General features: G+C 43.4%; 1 protein-coding gene across 1 annotated transcript in view; it reads right to left on the bottom strand.

Moving 5' to 3' along the window:
* The window catches only part of LOC124553313 (60 kDa lysophospholipase-like), a 117577-nt gene that overhangs the window by 25100 nt on the left and 76470 nt on the right, over positions 1-16007 (bottom strand). Inside the window, exon 2 of the mRNA XM_047127191.1 lies at positions 4644-5220. Within this exon, the coding sequence (XP_046983147.1) occupies positions 4644-5220 (577 nt within the window). The remainder of the gene's footprint in view (positions 1-4643; positions 5221-16007) is intronic.

Here is a 16007-nt window from a genome sequence, read left to right as displayed (position 1 = left end):
AGTGGGAAGGAAATGTGAAGGAAGACAGAGCATTATGCGGAACTGCCTGAAGCGGCAGAACAGTTGTGAAACCCTGTCGCCTTTCTTGTGAGGTGGTCATGTGGTGTTCAAGAATTATGTTTTTATATCACCTTCTTTAAGAGAAATTTTCCATATATGCTCCGATTGAGAATGACATTTTCCTTAGAGCTTAGTAAACTTCAAAAACGTTTTTTCTAATTCCCCTCGAATAGTTCGTTAGAGTTGATGAATTTTGTTACAGAAATTGTCAGCGAATCCCACATATATATCTAGAAAGTAAAAGGGAGATACAAAACACACAAAACTGTTGTACTGATATGGGTGTAGCGACTAATGTGACTGACTACTCCACTACAACGAAGATTTCAGGATTTACAGAATGGAAACGTCACGAATATGGAATGTAAAATACGTTGCTGCACACCTCGAACTGTGCTGCAGCATTCTAAGATACACTATTTGATCAAAAGTATCCAAACACCTGGCTGAAATTGAATTACAAGTTCGTGGCGTCCTCTGTAGGTAATGCTAGAATACAATATGGTGTCGGCCGACCATTAGCCTTGATGACAGCTCCTACTCTCGCAGACATACGTTGAATCAGGTGCCGGAAGGTTTCTTGGGGAATGCCAGCCCATACTTCATGGAGTGGTGCACTGAGGAGAGGTATCTTTGTCAATCGGCAAGGCCTGGCACGATGTTGGTGTTCCAAAACATCACAAGAAGTTCTGTAGGATTCAGGTCAGCGCTCTGTGCAGGCCAGTCCATTACAGGGATGTTACTGAGGTGTAACCACTCCGCCGCAGGCCGTGCATTAAGAACAGGTGTTTGATCGGGTTGAAAGATGCAATCACCACCCACGAATTGCTCTTCATCATAACCACCTCCGAAGTTTACTGTTGGCACTACACACACTGGCAGATGACGTTCACTAAGCATTCGCCGCACCCACTCCCTGCCATCGGATGGCAAAATTGTGTACCGTGATTCGTCACTCCACACAAGGTTTTTCCACGGTTCAGTCGTACAATGTTTACTCTCCTTAAGCCAAGCGAGACATTGTTTGCATTTACTGGTATGATGTGTGGCCTATTAGCAGCCACACGACCATGAAATCCGAGTTCTGTCACCTCCCGCCTAACTGCCATACTACTTGCAGTGGATCGTGATGCAGTTTGGAATTCCTATGTGATCATATGGATAGATGTCTGCCTATCACACATTAAGACCCTCTTCAACTGTCTACGGTCTCTGTCGGTCAACAGACGAGGTCGGCCTGTATGCTTCTCTGCTGTACGTGTCTCTTCACGTTCCCACTTCACTATCACATCGGGGACAGTGACCTAGGGGTGTGTAGGAGTATGGAAATCTCGCGCACACATGTATGACACAAGTGACACCCAATCACCTGACCACGTTCGAAGTCCATGAGTTCTGCGAAGCGCCCCATTGTGCTCTCTCACGATGTCTAATGACTACTGAGGTCACTGATATGGAGTACCTGGCAGTAGGTGGTAGCGCAATGCACCTAATATGAAAAACGTATGTTTTATGGAGAGTCAGGATACTTTTCACTACATAGTGTAGAGGTTTCCCTGGTCCTGGTAAGGAGCGACAGACTTGCTCCGCTTCTTCACCTTCACTTTAGACAGTATAACGCCATTTATAGGTATCTCATTCCCAGAAGCAGGGGAGACAACAAACGAGAACAGAGGGTACTTTGAAGGAAGAGATTTAGGGTAGCATGTACAGCACAGAGAACAGAGCGGGCTTTCCCTAGCTGCCAACAGCACATGTCACTGTGGTGTCTGTCTGTGATCTGAGCAGTCCATCACTGTGTCCATCACTAGAACGGAACCTGCAGTGGCCACAGCTAATTTTCCTTTTTCTTCAAACATTTCAGGAGCTAACGTAAATAACAGCTTGTTGTACACATGCAGTTCAATAGAAATGTTGACTGCAAATAAGACCTAAATAATCCATGTAGCTGTGGAAATCTTGGCTATTGCATGATTCTCTTCTTGCTAACTTATCTGCCAACAAAAGATTTAATGAAAATGTTATTAGAATTCAACGAAAGCATTGTGAGCCATCAGAAAGTGCTATTTCTATTTCCAGTGTCTGTGTTTATGGCTCTACTGTGAAATGGCCTTCAGACATCATTGCATGTTTGAAGAAACAAGTACTGCTTGAGCTACAGCTGCGTGAAGAACAAGAAACGTATTCACAATCGTGAATACGATGAGACTCCAACTGTACAGTTTACTGGTGATGTCAAAAGCTTGATCTCAGACCTGGACTAGAATCTGAATTTCTCAATGTGCAAGTATGGTCGCCGAAAAACTTCGTCTATGCGAGGATGCTTCAGTGACCGACCTAAAACTCCACACATCACCGTGAGTTTCCATGTCTTGCTGTAGGACAATCACTGTAACTCTCACACAGGAAGAAACTTACTTATTGTTGCCACGACCTCTGCCTGGGCATATGAATACTACTTACAGTGCCTGTGTTTAAAAACCTCCTATGGCATGTCCTTCAGACAAGGATGCATGTCTGAAGGTACAGACCCTGCTGCAGTTCACAGCTGTATTTAGCATAAGAAATGTGTTTGCAGTTTAAAATACGATGAGATTCTCACTCTACAATTTACTCATGACATCAGAAGATTTGTGCCAGACTGGGACCCGAACCTGGATTTCCCACTTTATGCCAGCAGTGGCCTTAACAACTTCCAGGATCCAGGTTAGAGTGTCAGTATGGAAGAAATTTTACTATTTTGCCAATATATAGGGTGAATCACCTAATGCTTCCTCCAGAAATATTGCGGGTATTGAAAGTGCTTTTCATCTGCTGTTTTCATACAGTGGATTGGTAGTCTGGAGCCCGTATTGTTAGCCAATCCATTGATTGTACTAATACCTAGGAAGTGTATTTGTTGTGCCAATATACACTTTTCTAAATAGACCTACTCCTATTGACATTAACAAACGAAAAGTAGCGTAGTTCAGAATGTCAGTGGTGTTTGCTGCAGGATCCAAGTACGAGTCGTTTACGAGATACCGTATTTGAAATGTTCGACATCGGCACTTGTTTGTGGCATTCAACCTGCTTAGTTGCGAAGTACAATGTCTTTATGTTGGCTTACTTCGAGCATGCGTGTTCCTTGAGAGCACTTAGACAAGCTATTCAGTTAGTGTGTGACAATCCAATGCAGACAACGCCGGTATTTGTATGACATACATTATGTCACCAGAGGTATCTGGACACCCCCAGAAACATTCATTTTTCATATTAGGTGCATTGTGCTGATACCTACTGCGAGGTACTCCATATTGGCGCCCTCAGTGGACATTACACACCGTGATTCAGCAGAATGGGGCACTCCACGGAACTGACGGATTTCGAATGTGGTCAGGTGATTGATGTCTCACTTGTCATACGTCTGTACGCGAGATTTCCACACTCCTAAACATGCGTAGGTCCGATGTGATAGCGAAGTGGAAACGTGAAGGGACACATACAGCACAAAAGAGTACAGGCCGACCTCATCTGTTGAATGACAGAGACTGCTGACAGTTGAAGAGGGTCGTAATCTGTAATAGGCACACATCTATCCAGAACATCACACGGTAAATCGGAACTGCATCGGTATCCACTACAAGTGCAATGACAGTTAGACGGGAGGTGACAATACTAGGATTTCATGGTCGAGCGGGTGTTCTTAAGCCACACATCACGATGGTAAATGTCAAATGACGCCTCGCCTGGTGTAAGAAGCGTAAGCATTGGACGATTGAACAGTGGAAAAACGTTGTGTGGTGTGACTAATCATGGTACACAATGTGCCAATCGGATGGCAAGGTGTGGGTATGGCGAATGCCCTGTGAACGCTCTCTGCCAGCATGTGTAGTGGCAACAGTAAAATTCGAAGGCGGCGGTTTTATGATATGGCCGTATTTGTCATGGAAGGTGCTTGCACCCCTTGTTGTTTTGCGTGGAACTATCACAGCACAGTCCTACATTCATGTTTTAAGCGCCTTCTTGTTTCCAACCGTTCAAGAGCAGTTCGGGGATGGCGATTACATCTTTCAACATGAAAGAGCATCTTTTCATAATGCATGGGCTGTGGCCGAGTGGTTGCATGACAGTAATGTCTTTGTGAAGGACTGGCCCGCACAGAGTCCTGATCTGAACGCTACAGAACACATCTGGGATATATTGGAACGCCAGCTTCGTGCAAGGTCTCACCGACCAACATCGATACCTCTCTTCAGTGCAACACTCCTCGTAGAATGAGCTGCCATTCCCCAACAAATCATCCAGCACCTGATTGAACTTGTGGCTGCGAGAGTGGAAGCTGAGGTCAAGGCTAAGGGTGGACCAGCACCACACTGAATTCCAGCATTACCGATGGAGGGCTTCATGGAATTTCTAGGTCATATTCAGCCAGGTGTCTGGATACATTTGATCACATAGTGTATACAAGAAAATGGATATCAGTAGTAGTGTATTTTACTGCACATGCACATCTAATTAAACTTTGTGGTGGACATTGTAGGCCTGGCAGTACACACACTTATCGTTGTGTAGCGTAGAATTGTAACTTGTCTCACGCTTACCTGGTGTCTGTCGGTGTCTCTGCAATCAGATGAGTCAACTCCACAACGGTTTGTGGGTCGTTGACTACAGCCTCAGCCCAGCCCTGGGTCGCCATCACATGGAGCAAGTGGGCCTTTATGAACGCGACGGCAGCTTGCTTCAGCCTGTTGGCGGAATGCCTAATCGCGATAACACCTGCGACTGCCGCAGTCTCGACAGACAGCTGGGCGACCACCTGTTGCTCACAGTGCGCTTTCAGTACCGACAGGCCGTATATGTCGGCGGCGACCAGCAGTTGTGGGGCCATGCTGGGCAGCTGGGGCACCTGCAGGGTGTAGAGGTATGCCAGCACCTGGCGCAGCACAGGACCCTCTGTGTCCGAGAGTACGAGCTGGCTGCTGCTGCCCTCTACAGTGACGCGACGGAACATGTCCGCAAACACGGGACTCCTGGCGGCCAAGACAGCCCTGTGAGCCACAAGCCGCGTGTCCCCGGCCAGCAGAGTCACCACAGCGCCGTCCCCGGCGTCCAGCAGGGCACCCAGATCCACGGCCGTGGCCTCCTCAGCCTCCTGAACTCGTCCCACTGTGAGGGATTCTGGAACACAGTTTCCCAAAGTAAAAGGTAGGAGTGGCTGCCAGTGCAGAGTTAATCATTTTATCAATTTAAAGGCATTTATAAAGCTCCCATCAGGATAAAATTCACACACAACATAGATTAAAGTGTGTAGATGAAGGAAATAATACTTTTGAAAATCTATTACATCTCCTCTTAAAACTTCCCCATTTGGTTGTAAAAAATGCCACGGAAGGAATACAGGCCTCCTATCATTTGTCTCTCTGTACAATTACTTGCTCAAAGTATCAAAATGGAGATCTAGCACAAAACTAAGAGCATATTTTATTCAACACACAGTCCCAATTTCTGCACTTATGTAAGAAAACAATGATATTTTATGTCTGAAATCTGTGTCCCTCTGTCCCTAACCGCTAGCTCAGCATGTTTCTCTCCAGGAACTGATACAGGGGATCAACTAACTGATGTCACAGTCTGGACTGACTTTCTAGAAACATGATATAGAGGTGGCGGGCATAGCTTGCTGGCAACTTCTCACATATTCCAACATGACAACACCCAATATTTTGTAGGGTAGTGGCATAACGGCCCCCTCCCCCCCCCCCTCCCCCAGTGGATAAAATTAAATTTTATGTGGGGTACAAACAACTGTGTCCAACTGTGTTTCGCTCACAATACTAAATTATTTCTAAAAGATCATGTTTATCATTACTATTTCACAACAATGTAATAGTTATTACATAAGTTAACATTAATTAATTTTTATTTTTAAATTATAGAAGTAATGAATGACATAATGTGGTGCATGCTACAGCTTGTCAAACGAATATATGAACTTCATCTTCCATACATAATCCTCCTGCTGCACGCAATAGTTTTCACTTTGTACCATGATGGAGAAATCGAGACATATAGATCACATATGTTTAAATATCTCATAAAAATTTGTAGCAAATGACCAGATATTTCGTCATCACTCACTTCATAATAATAAATGAAAAAATATTAAACTTCAACTCAACACTTACTATGCAGTGGCTACTATTGTAGTGTAAGATGTGTACAGTACTTTATTTTTATTATTATTTGTGGCACCTAGTCAGACTCAAAGCGTCGGCAAGTTAAAATCGTTCGGTTTCTGACACTGCAGAAGTAAGGAGTCCAGCAATCAAGTGATACAGAACAGTAAGTAGAGTGCACGAATTTTCACTTGACTGAATTTAAGTAAAGGTGCAGGGTGAGGGTGACACAAGTGTCAATAGAGAGAGAAGTGCTGTAGAGGAAACAAGTTTTGTAACAACTGCATAACTTCACTGCAGACAGTTAGCTAACTTCCATTTTTGAGTAGTCTTAGACACAATGAGAATGGCTACATCATTACAAATAAGAAGTACCAATTGTATAATTGACACATTAGTCTGAGGTTTAATAAAACGTCTACAAAAGCTAAGTATCATTTACCTTTCATCACCTTCAAAATAAAAATTTTCAAAGGAAATATTCTTCTTAGTGGAGTTTAGTTAATTGCTAAAGACGATGACTTAGTGTGTGTGTTTGGGCGGGAAGGGGGGTGGGGTGGGGGAGGTGGAGCTCTAGCTAGTGTCTGTTTGCACTCTGGGATAATAGTCTCAGAAAGGTTGGGAGCCATTACTGTAGGGGGATATGTCAGGGCCAGTCATAGAGAATATGCCATATTTTCAACCCACATTTTTTACGTCATTTGATAATTGATGACACCCTACCAAATTGTTGCAGATGGTACTGATAACTGACCTTTGTTGGTGTAAGTTCTTCATTACAAGCTGTTGTTAGCGCTGAAAATAGTCACAGTTCCAGTTACTACGTTAGACGGTCAGGTTGATCCTTTAATTGACAGTTTAAATTACTATTATTTATTGCACTTATTTTCTATCAGCTAGCTCTGAAAATCCGAGAAACAAGAAAGCCCTGGGGAAGACAACATTCTAGCTGAATTTGTCGAATGTGGAAGAATTGGAATTAGAAATCTGTTATATACTCCCTAGCGCAACATATAGAAACAGGGGAATTTGCCCTCAGATTTTGGAAAAAGCATTATACGATATTTGTCCTTAAAGGAGGAATGTCTTAAAATACGAAAATTACCGAAGTCTTAGCTTAGTTGTGAATGCCTTATCAAATAAAGGCTTCCACTGTCTACGAACAGTTGACACACGATAATCAGAATGTCAGTTTGGATTTGGAAAAAAACGAAGAATCCAAGAAGGAGTAATATCATTAAACTTAATTTGAAATTGTAAATACATAGCTTTGGTAGGTATACAGGAAACGTCTCATGATGTAAAATGGCCAAATAAAGTTTGAGATACAGGAGAGAGTAGGAATAGGCATAGAGAGCGATATGTTATGTGGAAGCTGTATAATAAAAGAGAAGACTTCCATTGGAGTGCACTCAGGTTCTACGCATGTTCACAAACGAGTCCGGCTGGGTGGTGTACTATAAACAATTACCTTTAATCTATTCAACGAACAGGTACTTAGGAAGGGGGAGAAGTGTTACATGTAGTAATACAGGAGAATAGAGCAGGTATGCATGGCATAGCTGTTTTATCTGAAAGTGAATACAATCTAGGCCCATGCTAGTGGCCTCTGTGTGCATGAGAACCAGAATGGTCCCAAAAGTGCACCTCCAGGGTGAATTTGGATAATCCATGAGTGGACATTGCACACCACACAGTCTCCCATTGAGGGTGAAGTGACATCTCGATCGCCAAATACTGACTCTCAGTCCCCCAACCGTGCCAATTTCACTTACTAACGAATCCATACAAATGAAAGTGGCCAACAACAACATGGGGTGTTCGATGGCCATTCTAATTCCCATCGTGTCCTGCGGCTGGGGCATTGGACTGGATGAAGAAGACCCATTGAGTTCCCTCCACGGTCGCCAGATCTAACACCTACGGACTTTTTCTTGTGGGGCTGGAGGAACTTCACACGCTGGAAGAACTTCGCCAGGAGAGTACAGCGACATGTGCAGCATTCTCCACTGTAACAGTGACTGACATAGTTGCGACGAGCCGGAAGCTTTGGCCGAACGGTTCTAGACGCTTCAGTCCGGAATCGCGCTCATGCTACAGTCGCAGGTTCGAATCCTGCCTCCGGCAAGGATATGTGGGATGTCCTTAGGTTAGTTAGGTGTAAGTAGTTCTAAGTCTAAGGGAGTAATGCCATCAGATGTTAAGTACCATAGTGCTTAGAGACTTTTAACGACCGCTCGTCATTCTGCTATGTGTATAGCCGCCGACTCTAAACATTTTAACACTTAAAGTAACCGTATGCTAAGCTGAAAGTTGTACAACATATGTGATGAATTATTAATTGTAAAATAAACACATAAGTAATAGTTTTCGTTCCTTATGGTGTGCATACATTTTTCTTGCTGACTGTATATAAAGAAGAATAAAAACAATGTTAATTAGTTACAAAGTTTGGCGTGTTACAATTTATTCAAAATGTAAACGTCACTACATAAATTCGGATTAAGGTTATGACATCTTCGATGTGCCTGCCGTCATTGGCGATGAGGTGGCGCAGATGAATAGCGAAATTCTGCGTGATCCGCTGAAGTGTCGGAAAATCGATGCTGACGATGACCTCCTGAATGGCTGTTTTCAGGTCAGCAATAGTCTCTGGGCTATTGCTTTACACCTTGACCTTAATATAGCCCCACCGAAAGAAGTCGATGTATTCAGATCCAGAGAACCTGGAGGCCAATCGAGGCCAATGCCCGTGCCTCCTGGGTACACCAGAGCCAGAATGCGGTCCCCAGAATTCTCCTCCAGTACATCAAACAATTCCCTGCTTCGAAGGGGTCGAGCAATATGAATCACATCTTATCGAAATGAGGGTAATTTTGGATAATCGTGATGATATCATCTTCCAAAACCTTTATGTACCGTTCGGTAGTCATCAAAAGAATATTGCACTGATTATTCCGTGACTGGAGACTGCACACCACACAGTCACCCGTTGAGGGTGAAGAGACTTCTCGATCACCGAATGCGCAGTCTCAGTCCACCAAATGCGCCAATTTCACTTATTGACGAACCCATCCAAATAAATGTGGGCTTAGGGGCGAAACGAAACCATATTCACATCAAAGTCCTGTTCGTCAATTCTGGAGACAAGAGTGTAGGCGAAACAAAACTGCTGTTCCATGGCCCTCGGGCTTAATGGCTGAGTAGTTTGAATTTTGTATGGGAAAAGATGCAGGCCTTCAACAACTATACGTCGCAGTGCTTCCCAGTTTATTCCCAGCTGTTGTGCAGCTCGTCTGATAGATTTCCTGGGGCTGGTTTGAAACACAGCGCTTGTCGTCTTGATGTTTTCAGGCGTTTCCATCCGTTTCGGTCCACCGACATTGCGAACACTGTCAGCACGAAAGCTACCCGTTCTCTCAAACTTGCGAATCATATTCTTGATTATTAGCACACGCGGACCGGTTGTCTTCATCTTGATCTCGGTGGCACCACTTCCTTTGAGCCGCATTTGGGCTGTTATTGCTCGTGTATTAGGCCTTCACAAGTGGTATATGTTCAGGTACGCTGTACCGTGACGTTTTCTCGTGCACATAGCCGACAACAACAAGGCGCACGTGCATACGCAAACTAATTCCCATCATCCCCCGCAGCCAACGGTGCAATTTGAACGTCATAAAGCAAACCGTTCAGAAGCTATGACGATTTCATTTCATGTAGGTCAATAATTGTCACCCTCAAACTTCCTGGCAGACTAAAACTGTGTGCCGGATCGAGACTCGAACTCAGGACCTTTGCCTTTTGCGGGCAACTGCTCTGTCGACTGGGCTACCCAACCACGACTCACGTCCCGTCCTCTGGGCTTCAGTTCTGCCAGTACCTCGTCTCCTGCCTTCCAAACTTCACTAGCACTACTGCCAGGAAGTTTCATATCAGCGTACACTCCGCTGCAGAGTGAAAATTTCAGTCTGCAAACATTCCTCCAGGCTGTGCCTAAGCTATGTCACCGCAATATCCTTTCTTTTTTGGAGTGCTAGCCTTGCAAGATTCGCAGAAGAGCTTATGTGAAGTTTGGAAGGTAGGAGACGAGGTACTGGTAGAACTGAAGCCCAGAGGAGGGGACGTGAGTCCTGCTTGGGTGGCTCAGATAGTTGAGCACTTGCCCGCAAAAGGCAAAGGTCTTTAGTTCTTGTCTCTGTCCGGCACACCCTTTTGATATGCCAGAAAGTTTCATATCAGCGCACACTCTGCTGCAGTGTGAAAATTTCAGTCTTGAATTGTCACCCTGTATGAATAACTTTCCTTCCTGATTTCTATCGTAAAAATGTTGTTGTGGTTGTTGTTGTTGCTGTGGTCTTCAGTTCTGAGACTGGTTTGATGCTGCTCTATCCTATGTAAGCTCCTTCATCTCAAAGTACCTACGGCTATCTACTTAATGTATGCATATCTTGGTCTCCCTCCACGCTGCTCTCCAATACTGAACTGGTGATACCTTGATGCCTCAAAAAAAGGCAGACGAACAGATCCCTTCTTCTAATCAATTTTTGCCACAAATTTCTCTTCTCCCCAATTCTATTCAGTACCTCCAGATTAGTTACGTGGTATACCCATTTAATCTTCAGCATCCTTCTGTAGCACCACATTTCGAAAAATTCTATTCTCTTCTTGTATAAACTATTTATCGTACATGTTTCACATCCATACACAGCTACACGCCATAAAAATTCTTTCAGAAACGACTTCCTGACATTTAAAACTACACTCGACGTTAACAAATTTCTCTTCTTTTGAAACGCTTTCCTTGTCATTGCCAGTCTACATTTTACACCCTCTCTACTTCCACCATCATCAGTTAATTTGCTCCCCAAATAGCAAAAGTCATCTACTACTTTAAGTGCCTCGTTTGCTAATCTAATCCCCTCAGCCCCACCTGATTTAATTCGACTACTTCCCATTATCATCGTTTCGCTTTTGTTTAAGTTCATCTTTTATCCTCCTTTGAAGACAGTGTCCGTTCCATTCGACTGCTCTTCCAGGTCCTATGCTCTCTCTGAGGGAATTCCAATGTCATTGGCAAACCTCAAAGCTTTTATTTCTTCCTCGGATTTAAATTCCTAGTCTGAACTTTTCTTTTGCTTTTTTTACTGCTTCCTCAGTACATAGACTGAATGACGTTGGGGATGGGCTACAACCATATCTGACTCCATTCTCAACCACTGTTTTCCTTTCATGCCCCTCGGCTGCTATAACTGCCATCTGGTTTCTGCACAAATTGTAAATAGCCATTCACTCGCTGTGTTTGACCCTTGTCGCCTTCAGAATTTGAAAGAGAGTATTCCAGTCAACATTGTCAGAATCTTTCTCTAAGTCTACAAATGCTAGAAACGTAGGCTTGCCTTTCCGTAATAAACCAAATAATCGTAAACATACGCCAGTGTATTGCTCTTACGTCTTTCACCTTAGACAAAGACTTTTTTTTTCAGCTTTGGAAGACAAGAGTCAATTATGAATGAAAAACGAGCGCAGTACTGTTATGTCGTCCATCAGTCCCTCCCGATGGGGATCCCACACCGCACAGCAATACTCCAGAATATGACGGACAAGTCTGGTGTAAGCAGTCCCTTTAGTAAAGCTGTTGGAGCTTTTAAGCGTTCTGCCAATGAAATGCAGTCTTTGGTTGGCTCTAAGCAAAAAATTATATACGTGATCGTTCCAATTTAGGTTATTTGTAATTGTAATCCCCAATTATTTAGTTGGATTTACAGCCTTAATTTTAAGTGTGACTTATCGCGTAATCAAAATTTCTTTGGATTTCTTTTAAGACTCATGTGAATAACTTCACTCTTTTCTTTATTCAGCTTCAATTGCCACTTTTCGCACCATACAGATATCTTATCTAAATCATTTTGCTGTTCGTTATGGTCATCTGATGACTTAACAAGACGGTAAATAACAGCATCATTTACAAACAATCTGAGAGGGCTACTCAGATTGTCTCTTATGTCGTTAATATTGTTCAGGAACAATTTGGAAATTTGTGGTAAGGTCTTATGGGACCAAACTGCTGAGGTCATCCGTCCCTAAGCTTACACGCTATTTAATCTAACATAAACTAACTTACGCTAAGGACGACACATAGACCCATGCCCGATGGAGGACTCGAACCTCCGACGGGGGGAGTCACACGGAGCGTGACAAGACGCCCAAGATCGCGCGGCTACCCCGCTCGGCAACAACAGATGGCCTATAACACTTCCTTGGAGAACGCAGGATATTGTTTCTGTTTTACTCGATGACCTTCCGTCTATTACTATGGACTGTGATCTTACTAAGAGGAAATCACGAAGCCAGTCGCACAACTGAGGCGATTTTCCATATTCATGCAGTTTGGTTAGAAGACGCATGTGAGGAACGGCGTCGAAAGTCATCTGGAAATCTAAAAATTTGGAATCAGTTTGACATCCCCTGTCGATAGCACTCATCACTTGATGAGTATAAAGAGGTAGTTGTGTTTTACAACAACGATGTATTCTGCATCCGTGATGTCTATGTGTCAATAAATCGTTTTCTTCGAGGTAATTCATAATGTTCGAACACAGTGTATGTTCCCCTACTGCAAATCGACGTTATTGATGTGGGTCTGGAATTCGGCGGATTTTTCCTACTTCCATTTTTGGGTATTGGTGTGACTTGAGCAATTTTCCAGAATTTAGGTACGGAACTTTCAGTGAGCAGTCAGTTGTATATAATTCCTAAATATGGAGCTACAGCATCAGCATAATCGGAAAGGAACCTGAGTGGGATACAATATGGACCGGAGGCCTTGCGTTTATTAAGTGATTTAACCTGCTATGCTATACCGTGGATGTCTCTACTTCTATGTTTCTCATCTAAGCAGTCGTTCTTTATCGGACTTCAGAAATATTTACTTCGTCTTCTTTGGTGAATTAGTTTCCGAAAACGTGTTTAATAACTGCTTTAGTGGCACTGTCGTCAATGACTTCACTGTTGTTAATCGTGCAGTGGATGTATTGATTGCGTCTCGCCACTGGCGTGCTTTATGTATGACCTGTCGCTGTTCCTTGATCACTGTCAACTGTCTTCAGTGCCAGTGATTGGCCGCAGACACGCACTGCCGCAGGAGGAACACCTGTTTCTGGAGCTGAGCCGTGCGCCAGGTCTAACATCATGGAAAGGGATAGCTTGGACGAAATATGCACTCGCATCTACCTGTCGCTAAAGGGTTAATAGAGGTGGCGTTTGGACATTTAAGCTGCTGATTCAGAACAGCTTACACCATGGACTTCCCTTTCACATATAGGCAATATTGAAGCAGGTATACAGAATCACTGCATACTCACATACACATCTTTTGTGCATTGGCTGTTGGCTTTTCCTTTCACACACTTGTAACCACAAGGAAATGTTTATATTTTGTGTTCTGTCAAACATTTCGTTGGTTATGTCTCTTTGTACATATATCCACACACAACTTACAGTGCTTACACATTAAATGTTGTTGTCGTTGAGGCTGCTCCCTGCTGAGGACAGATAGCTGTACCTCACCGTGGTCCTCGTATTCCACGCCAAGACAACTTGGTGGCCAAGGAATCAGAGTTGGAAAGATGTTTTGCTCTAAATGCAAGTCCGTCTGGAGACTACACACCCTGTTCCTCGATACTCAAAAACCGTGATGCTTTCACAATTCTTCTCCTACTTTCGTTTCTGCCCCTATGTGGTCAACAGAGAACAGTCGATTGCTCCAGTGTCTCTCTTTCGTCAGTGAACATTATACTGCTGTGTGCATTTTGTTAATACTCTACGGTTTATCTATAATATCTGGTCTCTTTCCTGAATAACGAAAGATGTCTCTCCTTTATGCATATTACATTTGTTTTTTATCAGATTTTTCTGACACAAAAATTAAAGATTTTTGACACACGAAATAAAGTTTAATAAGATTAACTTAAATTGTATATGCACTTAAGGATTTAGCAACCATATATACATTTTTCAGTTTTTTTATATATCTTGTGTACTTCACCGTCATAATTGTACGTAAAAATGGACTACTCCTGTCACTATAGACTTTCATTTTGCCTCTACGCATCCACCCTTCAATACCTGATCTTCTGCCCATAGAAAAGTACACTTTCAATGGCTTGCTTGTGTCATTTGTACTTGCGAATAATAACCCATCTAAAACGTATGACCACTAACAGCCGTAATTATTAGTCTGCAAATGGCGCAAGTACTGATATAATATTGTTTAGTATACTGTTCTCAGTCACCAGTAGAAATATCTGCAGTTATACACATTACACTATGTATGTCTACATTATGTCTACATGTAGGAAGGTGAATGATCTGCACGTATAACTAATTACACACACTAAGCATTTGAATGTTATATACACTGAAGAACCAAGGAAATTTCGTGTAGGGCCCCGTCAGCATGCAGAAGTGCCGCAACACGACGTGGCATGGACTCGACTACTGTCTGAAGTAGTGCTGGAGGTAACTGACACTATGAATCCTGCAGGGCTGTACATAAATCCGCAGGAGTACGAAGGGGTGCAGATTTCTTCTGAGCAGCACGTTGCAAGAAATCTCACTTATGCTCAATAATGTTCATGTCTGGGGAGTGTGGTGACCAGTGGAAGTGTTTAAACTCAGAAGAGTGTTCCTGGAGCCACTCCGTAGCAATTCTGGACGCGTGGGGTGTTGTATTGTCCTTCTGGAATTGCCCAAGTCCGTTGGAATGTACAATGGACACGAATGGATGCAGGTGATCAGACAGGAAGCTTATGTACGTGTCACCTGTCAAGAGTCGTGTCCAAATGTATCAGCGCAGTAGAGAACCAAGGCTGCTGTGGCCACACTTTCCATTATGCCAGATGTATCGAAGATGGCAGCCATGTCGTCATCCAAGATGGTGGCCTGTAGACTTGGCAACAGTGCATGACATCATCCAAGATGGCGGATTTTGGCGGGAAGTTAGAATTTTGGCAGGAAGATAGGTCAATTTGGCTACCTCCACTAACCTAACCCTCCAGAAAAAAAAATTGGCACGAAATTCAAATACCAGCAGGATAATGCGTCACACCAGGAAAAATGGTGGGAAAAAGGAATTTCTCTTTATTATTTAACCACTTTCTAGCATGTGTGTTCGCCACGAGCTCTAGAGCACAACTGGTATAGATGATATCGTTGCCACCTGAGAGCGCCATGATGACGTTATCCAAGATGGCGGATTTTGGCGGGAAGAAGTTCAATTGGGCTACCTCCACTAACCCAACCACCCCTCCCCCAGGAAATGGCGGGAAGTTCAAATTCCAACATGATAATTCGTCACATCTATTAAAATTGTGGGAAAAATGTACTTGTCTTTATTATTTAACCAGTTTCAAACAAGTGCGTGCGCCACTGAGTCTGGACTCCAACTGACTTAGTTCATATCGTCGCCAGCAGAGATCGACACCGTGACATCATCCAAGATGGGGGCCGTGATGTCAATCAAGATGGCAGGACCCAGAGTACCCACCATATGGTGTAGGATTGTACATTTGGCCTACCTCCACTAACCTAACCCCCTCCTCAATGGAGATTCAAACACCCCCGATTAAAATTCCTTATTGGATTTTGTGTAATTTACCGAAGCTGCCAAACAGTTAATTATTACGATTATATGACCGTGTGCTTAATGGAAGTAAGGCTACTGCTTTTTCTGTTGGTTTCGGGGGTATTTCAAACGAGTGCAGCTCTTCTGAGATTGAATAGTGGAAATGA

The sequence above is a fragment of the Schistocerca americana genome, chromosome 11, assembly GCF_021461395.2.
Source record: "Schistocerca americana isolate TAMUIC-IGC-003095 chromosome 11, iqSchAmer2.1, whole genome shotgun sequence".
Classification (NCBI taxonomy): Eukaryota; Metazoa; Arthropoda; class Insecta; order Orthoptera; family Acrididae; genus Schistocerca; species Schistocerca americana.
This window is presented reverse-complemented; position numbering and strand designations above follow the sequence as displayed.